The sequence below is a fragment of the Hypanus sabinus genome, chromosome X2 (genome assembly GCF_030144855.1).
Source record: "Hypanus sabinus isolate sHypSab1 chromosome X2, sHypSab1.hap1, whole genome shotgun sequence".
In the NCBI taxonomy this organism is placed as follows: Eukaryota; Metazoa; Chordata; class Chondrichthyes; order Myliobatiformes; family Dasyatidae; genus Hypanus; species Hypanus sabinus.
In genome coordinates this window covers 44,524,447-44,544,336 of record NC_082739.1, presented here as the reverse complement: position 1 = coordinate 44,544,336, position 19,890 = coordinate 44,524,447, and the positions used below count along the sequence as shown (strand labels likewise).

General features: G+C 36.1%; 1 protein-coding gene across 1 annotated transcript in view; it reads left to right on the top strand.

Moving 5' to 3' along the window:
* LOC132385268 (uncharacterized) overlaps positions 1-19,890 on the top strand; it is a 267,698-nt gene that overhangs the window by 84,239 nt on the left and 163,569 nt on the right. The window contains exon 17 of the mRNA XM_059957293.1: positions 621-740. Within this exon, the coding sequence (XP_059813276.1) occupies positions 621-740 (120 nt within the window). The remainder of the gene's footprint in view (positions 1-620; positions 741-19,890) is intronic.

Genomic DNA, 19,890 nt, shown 5'->3' with positions numbered 1-19,890 from the left:
GAAGAATTTCCTTCCCAAAAATCTCACAGAGTAAAGAAGAAAATTCAACAGGATTTTGATAGCCTCTGGCAGACCGAGAATTCGTAGTTTATGACGTCTACTCCGGCCTTCGAGATCAGTTATTTTGGATGCTAACTTGGTGTTTTGCTCAGTCAAATTGGAACAGACGGCTTCCAGCTGTTGAACGAGGTGTTCTTCGGAAGTTAACTTGAGATGAGATAGATGTTTGGCATGATCCTCCACTCTGGCGTTAATTTGATCCAATTTTGACTTCAACAAACTGAAAGAAGACTTCTATTCAGATATAATCTCTTGTCGCTGCTGTTCAAAATGGAGACAATCTTGGCTGAAGAAACAGAGACAGTTGCAGAGTAGAGGAAGTAGAGACTTCTTTTTTCCCCAGAGTTAGGGAACTTTGCGGCCATTGTAGGCAGGTAAGAGTGCAAATGAAAATTTAACAGACTGGAGTTAAAAAAAAAAGGAAATAAAGAGTGCGGAGGTAAGAAATGAAATGGAGCAATAGTTTTAAGCTACTTAACTATCACCATCTTACCGTACGTAATAATCTCATTCTTAGGCCAGATCAGTCCACGGTACTGATGTGTTTCTTTGTGTTGCAGGTGGAAGAGAGTTTGCTGAAATGCAAATTGAAAGAAGCTTCTGAGGCATTGATGGCATCTAATTTTAGAAATGCTCAGGAAAACTATTTGCATGCGCTTAAATTAATAAAAGAAAAAAAGGTAAGTTTCACTGTCAGAAAATTAAAGGATATCTCATGGTATTAAATTATTTAGTCGATGCCCTATTTCAGGTCAATCTTTAGTTTATTCATTGGTTAAAAAATGTTCATTACTTGAAACATTTTCTATCAGTAACATGTATTTAAAATGAGTAAAGATAAGCTCATGAGTCACATGTATGTGTTTTCATTGGGAATCATTCACTATCAGTCTGTAAATTGCTTATGTAAGTGAAGCTTACTAACCCAAGGCAAGTAACAAGACTTGCAGAAAATCTGAAAAGCTACTTTGTGACTTTTTCAATGAATAAATCTACAGTGTTGCTCAATATGAATTCTAGAGATTAACAAGGCAAACAAGTCACTTTATATTTTGTGACAAAGTAGCAAATCTCTTGATGTGTTCTACTTTTGTTCTCTCGAACACAGAGCAGTACAGGCCCTTCAGCTCACGAAGCCCTGCCAACTTTTTAATCTATCATAAGATCAGTCTAACCCTTTTCCCTGCCATAGCCCTTGATTTTTCTATCATCCATGTGCTTGGCTAAGAGCTGCTTAAATGTGCCTAAATGTCCTGCCACCATCCCTGGCACGGTGTTCCACCCACTTACCACTCTGTGTAAAAAAAAAACTTATCTGGCAGGGGTCTGCAGAGTCGGTGTTGGGACCACTTCTTTTTATGCTGTATGTAAATGATTTAGGTGATGCAATAGATGGCTTTGTTTCCAAGTTGCAGATGATACAAAGATTGGTGGAGGGGCAGATAGTGTTGAGGAAACAGGTAGGATGCAAAAGGACTTGGACAGATTAGGAAAATGGGCAAGAAAAAATGATATACAATGTTGGAAAATGCACTTTGGTATGTGCAGACTATTTTTGAAACGGGGAGAAAATCCAAAATCCAGTCTTAGCAGTTTTTGTGCAGAACACCCCGAAGGTTAACTTGCAGGTTGAGATAGTGATGAGGGATCTCACGATGGCGCTTATGAAGTGAAGTGGTTTTAGGCTTTGCTCCAAACCTTTCACTTTTTTTAAACCTAAAAACACCCCCTAATTGATCTTTTTATACCTATTCTAAAGGGGTTTAAACATATGAAATTTTTTTCAACTGTTTGAATCATTTTCAACTCGCTGAAATGTCTAAAGCAAAAGAATCGAAACAGACGAAAGAACTGGTAACTTTAGAAGCAATTGCGAATCTTATGGATGACAGACTTGGAAAACTGGAGAGTAAATTAACCGCAAAGCTTTCTACGTTTGATGAAATTTTAAAGGCATTTGACGCAAAACTTTAAACACTTACACTGGAGTCACAAAAACAACAAGCAAGTATTTTAGTTCTTGAAGAAGCCGCTCGCCAGAGAGATATAATTGAAACTTTGCAACAACAGCAAACTTTGACTTCTCAACAGATGGATCGTTACAAGTCTAAAATTACTGATCTTGAAAACCACTCTCGAAGACAAAATCTTCGGTTAGTTGGGATGCCGGAAAAATTTGAGAATGGCGATCTCACTGTTTTTTTTCTCCAAATTTTTAATGGATGTCTTTGGCTCAGAAGTACTGGATTTCCCTCTAATAATTGACTGTGCACATCGCATTTCTGGTTTTCATTCAGATTCAAGTTTGAAACCGCGACGTAATTCTCTGGATCCATTATCCTCATACCAAAGAGCGTCTGATTCGGGCTGCACGGAAAAAGGGTATGATCAGCTTTCAAGATTTTAAATTCCGTATTCTGGAAGACTACAGTCCTGAAGTTTTAAGGGCAAGAATGGCTTTTAAATCGGTCATGTTGGAAATTCATCAGAAAGGCTACAAACAAGCGCTGTTATTTCCAGCACATGTGAGAGTTTCTCTCGAAGATGGAACTTATCGGCTGTTTAAATCTCCAGCGGATGCTCAAAGTTTTCTGGAAGAATAACATTTTATCGGGTTGACTAATGTAATAATTAGTTTTTAAGATTTGGATCTTTTATAAAATGATGTTTTTTTTAATGTATGGCTTACATATATTTTCTGTACATGGTAAAAGTTCGTTTTTGGTTTATTCTGAGTTTGTTATTTTTTCATATTATTAATCTGTTTTGAAAATAATTTATTAGGGTTTTTTTAAGTTGTATACACTTTTTTATATTTTTCTTTTTAAATCTTTTTATTAGTTTTAAACAAACATAAATGAAACATGAATACAAAATGTTTGAGAGTACATAATTAATAGTTTAAATAGACATTCAGATATGTAATAATAAAAATATATAACCTCTCAAACCCAGAACAATAATGAACAAAGAAGTAAAAAGAAAAAAAAAGGAAAAAACCCCCAAAAAAGAGAGAAAAAAAACAAAAAAAAACACTAACCAACATGGGCCATTGAATAATATTAAGTACATATACAGTAGTGCCAATAACTACAAACCTCCATCCAATTGATTAAGGATAATATAAGTAAGGTTTAGGAAAAGACAATTCAACTCATATGAAAATGTTGAATAAAAGGTCTCCACGTTTCTTCAAATTTAACTGAAGGTTCAAAAACCACACTTCTAATCTTTTCTAAACTCAAACAAGAAATAGTTTGAGAAAACCACTGAAATACAGTTGGAGGATTAATTTCTTTCCAATTCAATAATATAGATCTTCTAGCCATTAATGTAACAAATGTAATCATTCATCGAGATGAAGCAGATAAACGATTATTATCCGTCATTGGTAAACCGAAAATTGCAGTAAGAGGATGCGGTTGAAAATTAATTTTTAAGACTTTTGAAATAATACTGAAGATATCTTTCCAATAATTTTGTAAACAAGGACAAGACCAGAACATATGAGTCAATGAAGCAACATCAGAATGACATCTATCACAGGTTGAGTTAAGATGAGAATAAAATAGAGCCAGTTTATCCTTAGACATATGAGCTCCATGTACAACCTTAAATTGTATTAGGGCATGTTTAGCACAAATAGAGGACAAATTTACCAATAATAATTTTTTTTCCCATTGCTCAGTAGATATAAGACAATGCAACTCTTCTTGCCATTCCTTCTTAATTTTTTCTGATACATCTAACTGTAAATTCATGATCATCTTATAAATGATGGCTACTAAACCCTTTTGATAAGGATTAAGAGCTAAAATTCTATCTGTAATGTCCAATGGACATTCTTTTGAAAAAGACTGTAACTCATTATACAAAAAATTTCTAACTTGCAAATATCTAAAAAAAATGGGTTTTAGGTAAATTATATTTATTAGATAGCTGTTCAAAGGACATAATGTTATCATCCAGAAACAAATCATGAAAACATGTTATACCTTTTGTTTTCCATAAAAGAAAAGCTTGATCCATAGATGAAGGCCGAAAAAAATAATTAGATATTATAGGACATGATCAAATAAATTTATTCAAACCAAAAAATTTACGAAATTGAAACCAAATTCGTAATGTATATCTGATTAGTTATCTGTTTATTCAATTTGAATAAAGAAAAAGGAAGTGAAGATCCTAAGATTGAAATCAATGAAAAATCTTGCACAGATTTACATTCCAAATTTACCCATTGTGGGCAAGTAGCTATAGTCCATTCTTGTGTCCAGAATATTAAATACCGTATATTGACTGCCCAATAGTAAAATCTCAAGTTTGGCAAAGTCAAACCACCCTCCTTCTTAGGCTTCTGTAAATATTTTTTACCCAATCTAGGATTTTTGTTCTGCCACAAATAAGAAGATATTTTAGAGTCAATAGTATCAAAAAAAGCTTTAGGAATAAAAATTGGTAATGCTTGAAATAAATATAAGGATTTAGGTAGTATAAATTGATTTTTCTTAATAGCATTAACTCTACCAACCAATGACAAAGATAGTGGAGACCACCTAATAGCAAGTTGCTTAATTTGATCAATTAAAGGTAAAAAGTTAACCTTAAATAGATCTTTATGTTTTTTAGTAATTTTAATACCTAGGTAAATAAAATAATCTGTAACAATTTTATATGGTAAATCTTTATAAATTGGAACTTGTATATTTAATGGAAATAGTTCACTCTTGTTAAAATTCAATTTATAACCAGAAAAATTACTAAATTGAGCAAGCAAAGACGAAATAGCAAGGGATAGATTTTTCAGGGTCAGATATATATAATAACAAATCATCAGCGTACAATGATACTTTATACGTCCTCTCCCCACGGGTAATACCCAGAATATTAGGTGATTCCCGAATAGCTATAGCCAACGGTTCTAAAGCAATGTCAAATAGTAAAGGACTTAAAGGGCAACCTTGCCTCGTACCACGAAATAACTGAAAAAAAGGGGATCTTTGATTATTGGTAAAAACCGAAGCTAAAGGTTTATGGTATATTAATTTAATCCATGATATAAATTTTGAACTAAAATTAAATTGTTGCATTGTAGTAAATAAATATGGCCATTCAACTCTGTCAGATGCTTTTTCAGCATCTAAAGATATAACACATTCTGGTATTTTAGATGAAGTATAAATAATATTAATTAATTTTCTAATGTTAAAAGATGAATAGCGATTTTTAATAAATCCAGACCGATCTTCAGAAATAATTCAGGGTAATATATTTTCTAAACTAATAGCCAAAATTTTACTGAAAATCTTAAAATCCGTATTTAATAAGGATATAGGTCGATAGGATGCACATTCAGTAGGGTCTTTATCTTTTTTAAGAATTAAAGAAATAGAAGCTTCATAAAAAAATTGTGGTAGTTTACCTACAATTAATACATCTTCAAAAATTTTACAAAGCCAAGGAGAAAGTATAGAAGAAAAAGATTTAAAAAATTCTACAGGAAAACCATCTGGACCAGAAGCTTTACCAGAATTCATTAAAGAAATAGCCTTTTCTATTTCAGATTCCGTAGTAGGTGTATCTAAAATTACATTATCCTCAACAGTTACTTCTGGAATATTCAATTTCCTTAAAAATTCGTTTATTATAGAAGAGTCCTTAGTGAATTCTGATTGATATAAGGAATTATAAAAATCTTAAAAGTCTCTATTTATCTCTTTGTGATCGATCGTCATAGTACCATCTTGTTTACGAATTCTAGTAATCTGTCGTTTATCTGAAGCAATTTTCAATTGGTTAGCCAATAATTTACCAGACTTATCTCCATGCATATAGAATTGAGTTTTTGATTTAATTAACTTGACTTTCAATCAAAGAGGATAATAATAAACTATTTTCCATTTGAAGTTCCACTCTTTCTTTATAAAGTTCTTTACTTGGAGTCATTGAATAAATTTTATCAATTGCTTTGATTTTATCAACTAATGTTAATATTTTAGAATTAGTTTGTTTCCTAACTCCAGCAGAGTATGAAATAATCTGTCCACGAATATATGCTTTAAAAGTATCCCACAAAATTCCACTAGAGATCTCTACTGTAGAATTTGTTGCGAAAAACAGATCAATTTGTTGTTTAATAAAGTTAACAAAATCTAAATCCTGCAATAAAATAGGATTAAACCTCCAAAATTTAGTATTGATATATGAATCCGTTATTTTAATAGATAACTTCAGAGGTGCATGGTCAGATATGGTAATACAGTCATATTTACAATCAATAACATCTGTGAGTAAATGGTGATCAATGAAAATGTAATCAATTCTTGAGTAATTATGATAAACATGGGAAAAGTATGAAAACTCTTTGTCATTAGGGTGAAGAAAACGCCAAATTTCACAAATAGCTGAATCAAACATAAAAGAGTTAATAAGAGAAGCCAATTTATTCGGAAGAGTTTGGGTAGGCTTGGATCTATCCATCACAGGGTTTAAACAACAGTTAAAATCCCCACCCATTATCAGTCTATATTGATTCAGATTAGGAAAAGATGTAAATAAGCATTTAAAAAATTCAGGACAATCAGTATTTGGAGCATAAACGTTAACTAAAACAACTTTTTGATTGAAAAGTAGACCAGTAATAAGCAAAAATCTACCTTGTGGATCTGAAATTGTTTCATGATGTATAAAAGAAGTTGATGAGTCTATAAAAATAGAAACACCTCTTACTTTGGCTTGCAAATTTGCGTGATACTGTTGGCCCTTCCAAAACCTAAAAAGACGTTGACTATCCACCTTCCTTACATGAGTCTCCTGCACAAAAATAACATTAGCATTCATTCTATGGAATACTTTGAATTTTTTTTCCGTTTAATAGGATGATTTAAACCATTAGTATTCCAAGAAACAAAATTAATAATCCTATCCATATTGACAATATTTATAACAGTTAACACATAAGTTTAAAAAAAAGTGAACTCATGAAACCGGAAGAAGGAAGTGAGTTCAAGGAGAAACCGGAAGTCACGGCACTGCAACCATTTTTGTAGTTTCATATAGGCCCATGAAATAAAACTATGCATAAAGCAAGCAAAAAGAGGAAAAAGAAAAATCCCCCTCCCTCCACCCTCGAAACCCCAGGAAAAAAGCCAAACAGAGGCAAGCAGGCAATCTAACACTAAAATTACCCCCGTGTCTCAGGACGGCAACTCAGACAAAACAAATTGGAAAAAAATACAAACAACACATATTATAAAAAAAAGATTAATATAACAAAAGTTAAAATATAAAATTAGTATATATATATATAACAAAAGGGTTAAAAATTAAATTGATAAAACCCATAAATAAATACTACTAAAATAGTATTTTAAATGAGAGTTTAAAACTTTCAAACTCATCAAAACGAATATGACATTCCAAGCACTAAAGTCTGTCGGGAAGAAGAAACGCCATTTTATTATTTTTTTTAAAAATCTTAATATTTAAATGTTAAAAATATAAAAAAAAACTTATACAAACTTAAAAAAGGAACCCTAATCAGTTATTTTCAAGGTCAATAGATTAGTAAAATATAAAAAATAATAAAATCAGAATAGACCAAAAAAAAGAGAACTTTTACAATATATTAAAAATACATGTCAGCCATACCTAAAAAAAAAAACCCATCATTCTGTAAGAGATCGATATTTATAGACTAATTATTACATTAGTCAATGCAATAGAGTGTCATTGTTCCAAAAAACTGAGCGTCCACTGGAGATTTAAACAGCCGAACAGTTCCGTCTCCAGAAGTAACTCTCAGATGTGCTGGAAATAACAACGCTTGCTTGTCGCCTTCCTGGTGAAATTTAGACATAACCGGTCTAAAAGCCATTCTTGCCCTTATAAACTTAAGGGCTATAATCTTCCAAAATATGAAATTTGAATTCTTGAATGTTAATCATACCCTTTTTCCGAGCGGCTCGAATCACTCGCTCTTTGATATGAGGGTAATGGATCCGGAGAATTACATGCCGTGGTTTGTCTGAATCAGATTGATAGCGAGAGATACGGTGAGCACGATCAATTATTGGAGTAGAGTCCAGAACTTCTGAACCGAAGACATCCATTAGAAGTTTAGAAAAGACAACGGTAAGATCACCGCTCTCAAACTTTTATGGAATCCCAATTAGCCGAAGGTTTTGTCTTCGAGAGTGATTTTCAAGATCAATAATTTTAGATTTATAACGATCCATCTGTTGAGAATTCGAAGCTTGCTCTTGTTTCAAAGTTTCGATAATATGTTCTTTCTTCCGAGCGGCTTCTTCAAGTACCAAAATACTTGCTTGTTGTTTTTGTAGTTCCAGTGAAAGCGTTTTAAGTTCTCCTTCGAATGATTTTAAATGCTCATCAAACGCAAAAAGCTGTTCGGTAATTTTTCTCTCTAGACCCGCAAGTTTATCTTCTATAAGCTTTACAATAGTTTCTAAAGTTATCGGTTCTTTCGTCTGTTTCGATTCTTTTGCTTTAGACATTTCAGCGAGTTGAAAATAGATCGAATAGTTAAAAAGAAAAATTCTATATATTTAAACCCCTTTAGAATAAGTAAAAAAAGGTCATTTAAGGGGTGTTTGTAGGTTAAAAAGACGTAAAAAGTTTGGAGCAAAGCCAAAAGTGGTTTACTCCATAAGCGCCATCTTGAGACCTCCCACTTTTTTATATTTTTAACGTTTAAATATTAAGATTTAAAAAAAATAAAATGTTGTTTCTTCTTCCCGAAAGGCTTTAGTGCTTGGAACGTCATATCTGTTTTGATGTGTTTGAATAAGTTTCAAACTTTCTTTTAAAACACTAATTCAGTATTATTCATTTATGGATTTTATCATTTTAATTTTTTTTAATCCTTTGTTTTATATGTATATAATACTAATTTTATATTTTAGTTTTTGTTATACCAACCCTTTCTTATAATATGGGTGGTTTGTATCTTTTATTCAATTTTTTTGTTTGAGTTGCCGTCTTGAGACATGGGGGTAATTTTAGTGTTAGATTGCTTGCTTGCCTCTTTTTGGCTTTTTTCCTGGGGTTTTGAGGGTGGAGGGAGGGGGATTTTTCTTCTTTCTTTTCTTTTTGCTTGCTTTATGCTTAGTTTTAGTTCATGGGCTCATATGAAACTACAAAAATGGTTGCAGTGCCGTGACTTCCGGTTTCTCCTTGAACTTACTTCTCTCTTCTGGATTCATGAGTTCATCTTTTTTCTAACCTTATGTGTTAATTGTAATAAATATTATCAATATGGATAGGGTTATTAATTTTGTTTCTTGGAATACTAATGGTTTAAATCATCCTATTAAACGAAAAAAAATATTCAAAGTATTCCATAGAATGAATGCTAATGTTATCTTTGTACAAGAGACTCATGTAAGGAAGGTGGATAGTCAACGCTTTTTTAGGTTTTGGAAAGGCCAACAATATCACTCGAATTCTCAAGCCAAAGTAAGAGGCATTTCCATTTTTGTAGATTCTTCAACCTGCTTTATACATCATGAAACAATTTCAGACCCACAAGGTAGATTTTTGCTTATTACTGGGCTACTTTTTAATCAAAAAGTTGTTTTAGTTAATGTTTATGCTCCAAACACTGATTGTCCTGAATTTTTTAAGTGTCTATTTACATCCTTTCCCAATTTGAATCAGTACAGACTGATAATGGGTGGGGACTTTAACTGTTGTTTAAACCCTTCGATTGATAGATCCAAGCCCACCCAAGTTCTTCCGAATAAATCGGCCTCTCTTATCAACTGTTTTATGACTGATTCAGCAATTTTTTGAAATTTGGCGTTTTTTACACCCCAATGACAAAGAGTTTTCGTACTTTTCTCATGTTTATCACAATTATTCAAGAATTGATTACTTTTTCATTGATCACCGTTTACTTACAGATGTTATCGATTGTAAATATGACTGTTACCATTTCTGATCATACACCTTTGAAGTTATCTATTAAATAATGAATTCATCTATTAATGCTAAATTTTGGAGGTTCAACTCTATTTTATTGCAGGACTTAGACTTTGTCAATTTTATTAAACAACAAATTGATTTGTTTTTCTCAACAAATTCTACAGCAGAGATCTCTAGTGGAGTTTTATGGGACACTTTTAAAGCATTTATTCGTGGACAGATTATTTCATACTCGGCTGGAGTTAGGAAACAAACTAATTCTAAAATATTAACATTGATAAAATCAAAGCAATTGATAAGATTTATTCAGTGACCCCCAGCAAAGAACTCTATAAAGAAAGGGTGGGACTTCAAATGGAGCATAGTTTGTTATTATCCTCTTCGCTTGAAAATCAGTTATTTAAATCTAAAACCCAGTTTTATGTATATGGAGGTAAGTCTGGTAAATTATTGGCTAATCAATTGAAAACTGCTTCGGCTAAACGACAGATTACTAGGATTCGTAAACAAGATGGCACTTTGACGATCGACCATAAAGTGATAAATAAAGCCTTTCAAGATTTTTATAATTCTTTATATCAATCAGAATTTGCTGAGGATTCTTCTAGAATAAATGAATTTTTAAGGAAATAGAATATTCCAAAATTAACAGCAGAGGATAGTGTATTCTTAGATACACCTAACACGGAAACTGAAATAAAAAAGGCTATTTTTTCAATGAATTCAGGTAAAGCTTCTGGTCCAGATGGTTATTTTTAAAATCTTTTTCCTTTATACTTTCTCCTTGGCTTTGTAAAATTTTTAAAGATGCTTTAGTTATAGGCAAATTGCCACAATCTTTTTATGAAGCTTCTGTTTCTTTAATTCTTAAAAAAAGATAAAGACTCTACTGAATGTGCATCCTATCGGCCTATATCCTTGCTGAATACGGATTTTAAGATTTTTAGTAAAATTTTGGTTAATAGATTAGAAAATATATTACCTTGAATCATTTCTGAAGATCAAACTGGATTTATTAAAAATTGCTATTCATCTTTTAACATTAGAAAATTAATTAATATTATTTATACTCCTTCACCCAAAATACCAGAATGTGTCATTTCTTTAGATGCTGAAAAAGCATTTGATAGAGTTGAATGGCCATATTTATTTAATACGTTGCAGCATTTTAATTTTAGTTCAAAATTTATATCATGGATTAAATTAATATACCATAAACCCTTGGCTTTGGTTTTTACCAATAATCAAAGATCTCCTTTTTCTCAGTTATTCCATGGTACAAGGCAAGGTTGTCCTTTAAGTCCTTTACTATTTGTCATCGCTTTAGAACCTTTGGCTATAGCCATTGGTGAATCACCTAATATTTTGGGTATTACTCGTGGGGAGGGGACGTATAAGTTATCATTATATGCTGATGATTTGTTACTATACATATCTGACCCTGAAAGATCTATTCCTGCTATTTTGTCCTTGCTTGCTCAGTTTAGTAACTTTTCTGGTTATAAATTGAATTTTAATAAGAGCGAATTATTTCCATTAAATATGCAAGTTCCAATTTATAAACATTTACCATTTAAGGTTGTTACAGATTATTTTACTTATTTAGGTATTAAAATTACTAAAAAACATAAAGATTTATTTAAAGCTAACTTTTTATCCTTAATTGACCAGATTAAGCAACTTGCTATCAGGTGGTCTCCACTATCTTTGTCATTGGTTGGTTGAATTAATGCTATTAAGATGATGGTATTACCCAAATTCTTATATTTATTTCAAGCATTACCAATTTTTATTCCTAAATCTTTTTTTGATATTATTGACTCCAAAATATCTTCTTATCTGTGGCAGAATAAAAATCCTAGACTAGGCAAAAAATATTTACAGAAGCCTAAGAAGGAGGGTGGTTTGGCTTTGCCAAACTTGAGATTTTACTATTGGGCAGTTAATATACGATATTTAATATTTTGGACACAAGAATTGATTACAGCTGCTTGCCCACAATGGGTAAATTTGGAATGTAAATCTGGACAAGACTTTTCATTGTTTTCAATCTTAGGATTTTCACTTCCTTTTTCTTTATCTAAATTGAATAAACAAATAACTAATCCTATAGTCAAATACACATTGCGAATTTGGTTTCAATTTCGTAAATTTTTTGGTTTGAATAAGTTATTTTATCACATCCTATAATATCCAACTATTTCTTTCGGCCCTCTTTTATGGATCAAGCTTTTCCTTTATGGAAAACAAAAGGTATAACATGTTTTCGTGATTTGTTTTTGGATGATAGCGTTATGTCCTTTGAACAGCTATCAAATAAATATAATTTACCTAAAACCCAATTTTTTAGATATTTGCAAATTAGAAATTTTTTGTATAATGAGTTAGTCTTTTCCGAAAGTATGTCCATTGGATGTTACGGAAAGAATTTTAGCGCTGAATCCTTGTCAAAAGGGTTTAGTAGCTGTCATTTATAATATGATAATGAAAATACAGCCAGATGTATCAGAAAAAATTAAGAAGGAATGGGAAGTGTTACGTATCCCGTAACTGGATAACTCACCAGCAAAGATAGAGAGGTCCGTTGGAGTCTGATGGCACTATTTTCGAACGTTTTATTCATAAAGGGGGCAAAATTAAGGTTAAACCAAACATTCAGAACATATACATCGGTCAAACTCAATCTAAAGCACGGGTATAGCAATAATCATCATGAAGAAATAATCTCGACTGTTGTCTAGGGGATAATATATTGTCTGTTGGGAATAGAAAAGTCACTCAGAAGTCTGCAGCCTTCAGTCTTTTTCGGGAATCGCTGGGTTTTTCGTGTTTCAGAGGGAGTGAGGAGAAAACGGGAAAAACTTGCCCGGGTCTTTGACGCAGCAACACCGTTGAATCAGGGGAGCGTTGTTTCCCTGTTATTAGTTCGAAGTCCTTCTCGGTATGATCAGCCACCCGCTCCCCAGGCAGAGAAGTTACGGAGCGCACGTGGCTTTTGAATGGCTTCCAGCTATCACGGGAGCATTGAGCGATCGAGTCCTTCTGGTGCGTCGCTGGGGTACCGCCTTCTGCAGTCCCCTTTTATCTCGACTTGCAGAGTTGTAGATGTCCATCAAAGTAGGGTGATGCAATCCCCACCCCCACATTGCCCGAGGGTGTCCGTATCCGTGATAGCTGTCACGTAGCAGGGTCATGCCCTCAGCACAGGTGTCTCTAAGAGCAATGGCCAAAACCGTTACATTGTCTCTCATTTTCCTGGGTCCGAGACCCGAATTAATAGTGCTCTTGCGATTCTCCGGAAGGAGGGTGCTGCTCCCGCCCCTTCGGCCCCTCAGAGCTGTGGTACATTCATAACAGAAGAAGAACTTCATTGTCTTATATCCACTGAGCAGTGGGAGAAAATTTTACTATTAGTCAATTCGTCCTCTATTTGTGCTAAACATGCTCTAATACAATTTAAGGTTGTACATAGAGCTCATATGTCTAAGGATAAACTTGCTCGATTTTATTCTCACGTTAATCCAACCTGTGATAGATGTCATTCTGATGTTGCCTCATTGACCCATATGTTTTGGTCTTGCCCTTGTTTACAAAATTACTGGAAAGATATTTTCAGTATTATTTCAAGAGTTCTGAATATCAATTTCCAACCACATCCTTTTACTGCAATTTTTGGTATACCAATGGTGGACAATAGTCGTTTATCCTCTTCATCTCGACGAATGATTGCATTTGTTACATTAATGGCTAGAAGATCTATTTTATTGAGTTGGAAAGAAATTAATCCTCCAACTGTATTTCAGTGGTTTTCTCCAACTATCTCTTGTTTGAGCTTAGAAAAAAATTAGCTGTTTTATTTTGTGGTTTAGCACAGGGGTCCCCAGCCTTTTTTGCACTGTGGACCGGTTTAATATTGACAATATTCTTGCGGATCAGCTGACAGGGGTGGGGGGGGGGGAGGGGTGGTGTTAATCACGACAGGAATATAGGTGATACGTCAACTATAAGCCACTTACAAGTGGCTAATGCACTCAATTTCATTTCTAAAGGGTTTATGTAACAAATTTAATATTAAATACAGTGTGTATTTTCCTCACATGAATATGGTGATCAGTCAATAACATCATAACATTTTAAATAACATTTGGCTATTAAAGACAGTGCATATTTTCCTCATATGAGCATATAAAATCATTGCAACACACCAATATCACTGAATCAGTGTGAGCCCTGCACTTGTTTCCCTGCAACAAGATGGTCCCATTGGAGGGTGGTGGGTGAAAGTGATACTCGAAGGGGATTTCTTATGTCCAGTCTATTCCGCAATTTAGTTTTTGTTACATTCATTGCAGAAAACCCTGCTTCACAGAGATATGACGTTGGAAATGGAAGCAACATTTTCAGTGCTTTTGTGGCTATCTCAGGATATTCAGTCTTGACTTTGATCCAGAATGCCGGCAGAGATGTTATGTCAAACATACTTTTCAGCCCACTGTCATTTGCAAGCTCGAGGAGTTGATGTTCTTCCCGCGCTGACATGGATGATTCACCGAGGACATTGACAAATGGATCACGGGCCCATTTCTTTGCACATCCTGGGTCATTTGCGGTTGGGAAGTAACACTCGAATTATGTCGACAGCGAATATAAGTAATTGCGCAGCAGCTGTGAGAAGGACGGTGCAGCCTCAGTCTCTCCCAGAATCCCAGCTAATGTTGGGAACATGTCAAATATGCTCCTGTCCTCACAGTTCCAGTTTGGCCTTGAAAGCAGACGCTTTATCTGCCAACTTGAAGACAGTTGTCATTCTCCCCTGAAGTGACAAATTGAGATGATTGAGCAAGTTGAAGACGTCACACAGATAAACGAGTTTTGCTATCCACTCCTCATCACGTGGCGACTTGTTAAGCCTGACCTGAAGCACAACAGCTGTGCTTCGAATGTCATTGATTCTCCTTGAAACTGCAGTAGCTGAAAGAGAAACCTGTGCCATCTTGTTAGCTGCAGCTCCTCCCAGCAATTCATGGCATATGTCCTTGGCAGCAGGCAGAATCAACTCGTCACCAACAGTGAAAGGCTTCTTAGCCTTAGCAACATGGCTAGCCACTAAGTATGACACTCTCAGAGCAGCAGCATTTGTGGAGGTGGTGGCTCTCAGCACTTGTTTCTGTCCCGCTTGCTCACGTTTTTTCCACTCAAAAAACTCAACGGGTTTGTCTTTAAGTGCAGGGTGCTTGGACTCAAGGTGCCAAAGGAGTTTTGAGGGCTTCATTGCCTCATTAGACAGCTTGTCTCCACATTATCACACACAGGGGGCTTGGAGCATGCGAGTCACCGGTCGCATTAAAGCCATATTTTATGTACGACTCATATTTTCTGTTGAAGGAAGCTTTTTTTTTGCAGTCTTGGCCTCGGCTGTCTCTGCGTTATCATCATCGTTAGGCTTTTTATGTCCCTACCACCTCTTCCAAAGAAACTCTCCAAAGCGACGTTTGTTTTTTACTGATTGTGTAGTTGTAGGTTAATGACCGACCGATGGCCTCACATGCGTAATGACCTCGTGTGCATTCAAGTTCAGCAGTGGGCGTGACAGGTAATGATGCTGACTCATAATGTTTCATATAACTAAATCATATCGTTCCCTCGTGGCCCGGTAGCACATGCTTTGCGGCCTGGTAGCGGTCTGCGGCCCAGTGGTTGGGGACCACTGGTTTAGCATTTTATATATGAAGTGGAATTTTCAGTCTAGACTGTCACTCCAGGAAAGAATCCTTTAATTCTTAGTGTCAAGTGGGTTACATGCTTCAGATAGTTGCAAAGAAAGGGAAATCTTTAGCGGTTTAAAAAAAACAGGCTGAAGTTATCTGATCTGTTTCTTCCCATGAAATTCTTTCTGGAATTATAAAAGTATACACCAATGTTTTAAAAAATTTTATTACTGTTTTATTGGGATCAGTTGTTCTTGGGATATTACTCAGACAAGCATAGAAACACAGAAAATGTACAACGCAATACAGGCTCTTCGGCCCACAAAGCTGTGCCGAACATATACTTACTTAGAAATTACCTAAGGCTATTTTTCTGAGCTCCATGTACCTGTCCAGGAGTCTCTTAAAAGACCATATTGTATCTGCTTCCACCACCATTGCTGGCAGCCCATTCCATGCACTCACCACTCTCTGGGTAAAAAAACTTACCCCTGACACCTCCTCTGTATCTTCTTCCAAGCACCTTGAAACAGTGCCCTCTTGTGCTAGTTATTTCTGCCCCGGGAAAAAGCCTTTAACTATCCACATGATCAATGGCTCTCATCATCTTATACATCTCCATCAGGTCACCTCTCATCTTCTGTCGCTCCAAGGAGAAAAGGCCAACTTCACTCAACCTATTATCATAAGGCATACTCCCCAATCCAGGCAACATTCTTGGAAATCTCCTCTGCACCCTTTCTATGGTTTCCACATCCGTCCTCTAGTGAGGCGACCTGAATTGAGCACAGTACTCCCAAGTGGGGTCTGACTAGGGTCCTATATAGATGTAATATTATCTCTTGGCTCTTAAACTCAATCCCACGGTTGATGAAGGCCAATGCACCATATGCCTTCTTAACCACAGAGTCAACCTGCACAGCAGCTTTGAGTGTCCGATGGACTCGGATTTCGAGATCTCTCTGATCCTCCCCACTGCCAAGAGTTTTACCATTAATACTATATTCTGCCATAGTATTTGACCTACAAAAATGAACCACCTCACACTTATCTGGGTTGAACTCTACCTGCCACTTCTCAGCCAATTTTACATCCTATCGATGTCCCACTGTAAAATCTGACAGCCCTCCACACTATCCACAACACCTCCAACCTTCATGTCATCAGCAAACTTACTAACCCATCCCTCCACTTCCTCATCCAGGTCACTTATAAAAATCACAAAGAGTAGGTGGTCCCAGAACAGATCCCTGAGGGACACCACTGGTTTCCAAACTCCAGCAGAGTATGACCTGTCTACAACCACTCTTTGCCTTCTATGAGCAAGCCAATTCTGAATCCACAAAGCAATGTCCCCTTAGATCCCATGCCTTCTTACTTTCTGAGTAAGCCTTGCATGGGGTACCTTATCAAATGCCTTGCAAAAATCAATATACACTACATCTATTGCTCTACCTTCATCAACATGTTTAGTTAGTCATATCCTCAAAAAATTCAATCAGGCTCATAAGGTATGACCTGCCTTTGACAAAGCCATGCTGACTATTCCTTATCATATTATGCCTCTCCAAATGTTCATAAATCCTGCCTCTCGGGCTCTTCTTCATTAACTTACCAAGCACTGAAGTAAGACTCACTGGTCTATAATTTCCTGGGCTATCTCTTCTCCCTTTCTTAAATAAGGGAACAATATCCTCAACTCTCCAGTCCTCCGGAACCTCTCCCGTCCCCATTGATGATGCAAAAATCATCGCCAGAGGCTCAGCAATCTCCTCCCTCTCCTCCCACAGTGGTCTGGGGTGCATCTCATTTGGTCCCGGTGACTTATCCAACTTGATGCTTTCCAAATGCTCCAGCACATCCTCTTTCTTAATGTCTATATGCTCAAGCTTTTCAATCCGCTGTAAGTCATTCCTACAATCGCCAAGGTCCTTGTATACTTAGGTATGAATACTGAAGCAAAGTATTCATTAAGTATCTCTGCTATCTCCTCAGGTTCCATACATAGTTTTCAGCTGTCACACTTGATTGGTCTTATTCTCTCACGTTTTACCATGCTCTTCACATACTTGTAGAATGCCTTGGGGTTATCTTTAATCCTGCTTGCCTCTCATAACCTCTTCTGGCTCTCCTAATTAAATTCTTAAGCTCCTTCCTGCTAGTTTTATAATCTTCTAGATCTTTATCATTGCCTAGATTTTTGAACCTTTTGTAAGGTTTTCTTCTAGACTAGATTTTCAATAGCCTTTGTACACTTCGGTTCCTGTATCCTACCATCCTTTCCCTGTCTCGCTGAAACATACCTATGCAGAACCCATGCATTATCTCCTGAACATTTACCTCATTTCTGCTGTGCATTTCCCTGCGAACATCTGTTCCCAATTTACACTTCTAAGTTCCTGCCTGATAGCTTCATATTTCTGCTTACTCCAATTAAATGCTTTCCTAACTTGTTTGTTCCTTTCACTCTCCAACACTGTGGTAAAAGGGATAGAATTGTGATCACTATCTCCAGAATGCTGAGATACTGAGATACCTGACACCTGACCAGGTTCATTTCCCAATACCAGATCAAGTACAGCCTCTCCTCTTGTATGCTTATCTGAAACCTTCCTGAACACACCTAACAAACTCCACCCCATCTAAATTTCTTGCTCATCAATATTTGGGAAATTGGAATCTCCCACAATGACAACCCTGTTATTACACCTTTCCAGAATCTGTCTCCCGATCTGCTCCTCGATGACCTTGTTACTATTGGGTGGTTTATAAAAAGCACCCAGTAGAGTTATTGACTCCTTCCACCCATAGAGACCCAGGAGACAATTCCTCCATGAATTTCTCCTTTTCTGCAGCCGTGACAACAGCTCTGATCAACAGTGCTACACCCCCATCTCTTTTGCTTCCCTCCCTGTCCTTCCTGAAACATCTTTAGCCTGGCGTTCTAGGTAACCAATCCTGCCCCTGAACCATCTAGTCTCTGTAATGGCCACAACATAGAGCTCCAAGTACTGATCCACACTCTAAGCTCATCCGCTTTGTTCATGGTGTTTCTTGCATTAAAATAGACACGTCTCAGACCATCAGTCTGAGCGTGTCCCTTCTCTATCACCTGCCTATCCTCCCTCTCACACTGTCTCCAAGCTTTCTCTATTATTCCTCCGTTATTTAGCATGATGTCTGTGTCTAAAAGTATCACGGAGATTGACCACGGAAAAATGTTTATTTCAGTGGAGAATGAATGGAACTGAAAAGGGAGAACACCGAGAGAAATGTTGAAACCCGAGGGGGGGGGGGGAAGAATTTTGTTGTAGGAATTTATTTTTGTTTGGAGGAGTTCAGATTGAAGGTAAGCCATGAATTGAGAGAGTGTTCTGGTGCTTTCATCTTGCTGTCGGTTCCTTGAAAGGCCGGAGTTTGGAGCAGTGGGTGGAAGCAGGTGATCAATTGATCAATCATGGAGTGGAAAGATGAAGATGCAGGCTTGTAGAAAGGAGGATAAGTAAGACATGAGACTCACTCTGGCTGAACTGCAATACAGTGGTCTGTACAACCCAAAATTGACCTTCCATGTCCTCTCTCTAAGATTGTTACTTTCACCTCTGTAAAGTTACTCACCTTTATGCTTACAATTAATCCCTATCATTAAGATGGGAATCAATACTTTACTTCACTTACTTCATTAAGACTCAAGTACACATGTATTCTCTTGGTCTGACTTTCTTCCTCCCATCTATAAAGTTTGATTCTTTGAAAACCCTGCAGCTTTGGTTAAGTCCTTCATCAATTCTATCAGGGTAGATAACTCACACTTCATTAAGTACATTTCTACCCCTAATTAATGCAAATACAATACTGTGCAAACATTTTAGGCGCCTTAGTTTTTTAAAATGCAGTCTTGTACCGGTGTGCTACACGCAGCGCTGCAATAACGACACGGAATCGGTGAGCTGCAGTTGCAAAAGAGATTTATTTGAACTTCGTGGCCTCGCTTTAAAGCCTTCCTGATCCCGCCATCCCCGGGCGTATTCACAGTCCCGTCCCACGGGTGGGCTTTTCCCTTTGCTGCTGAAGCAGGCTTGGCGTCCTTTTTGGGACCAGCCTCAATGTGTGCGCCACTTTGTGAGCTGGTTTGAGTGCGCTGGGAAGTGGGTCGCCACATAACCCCCCCCCCCCC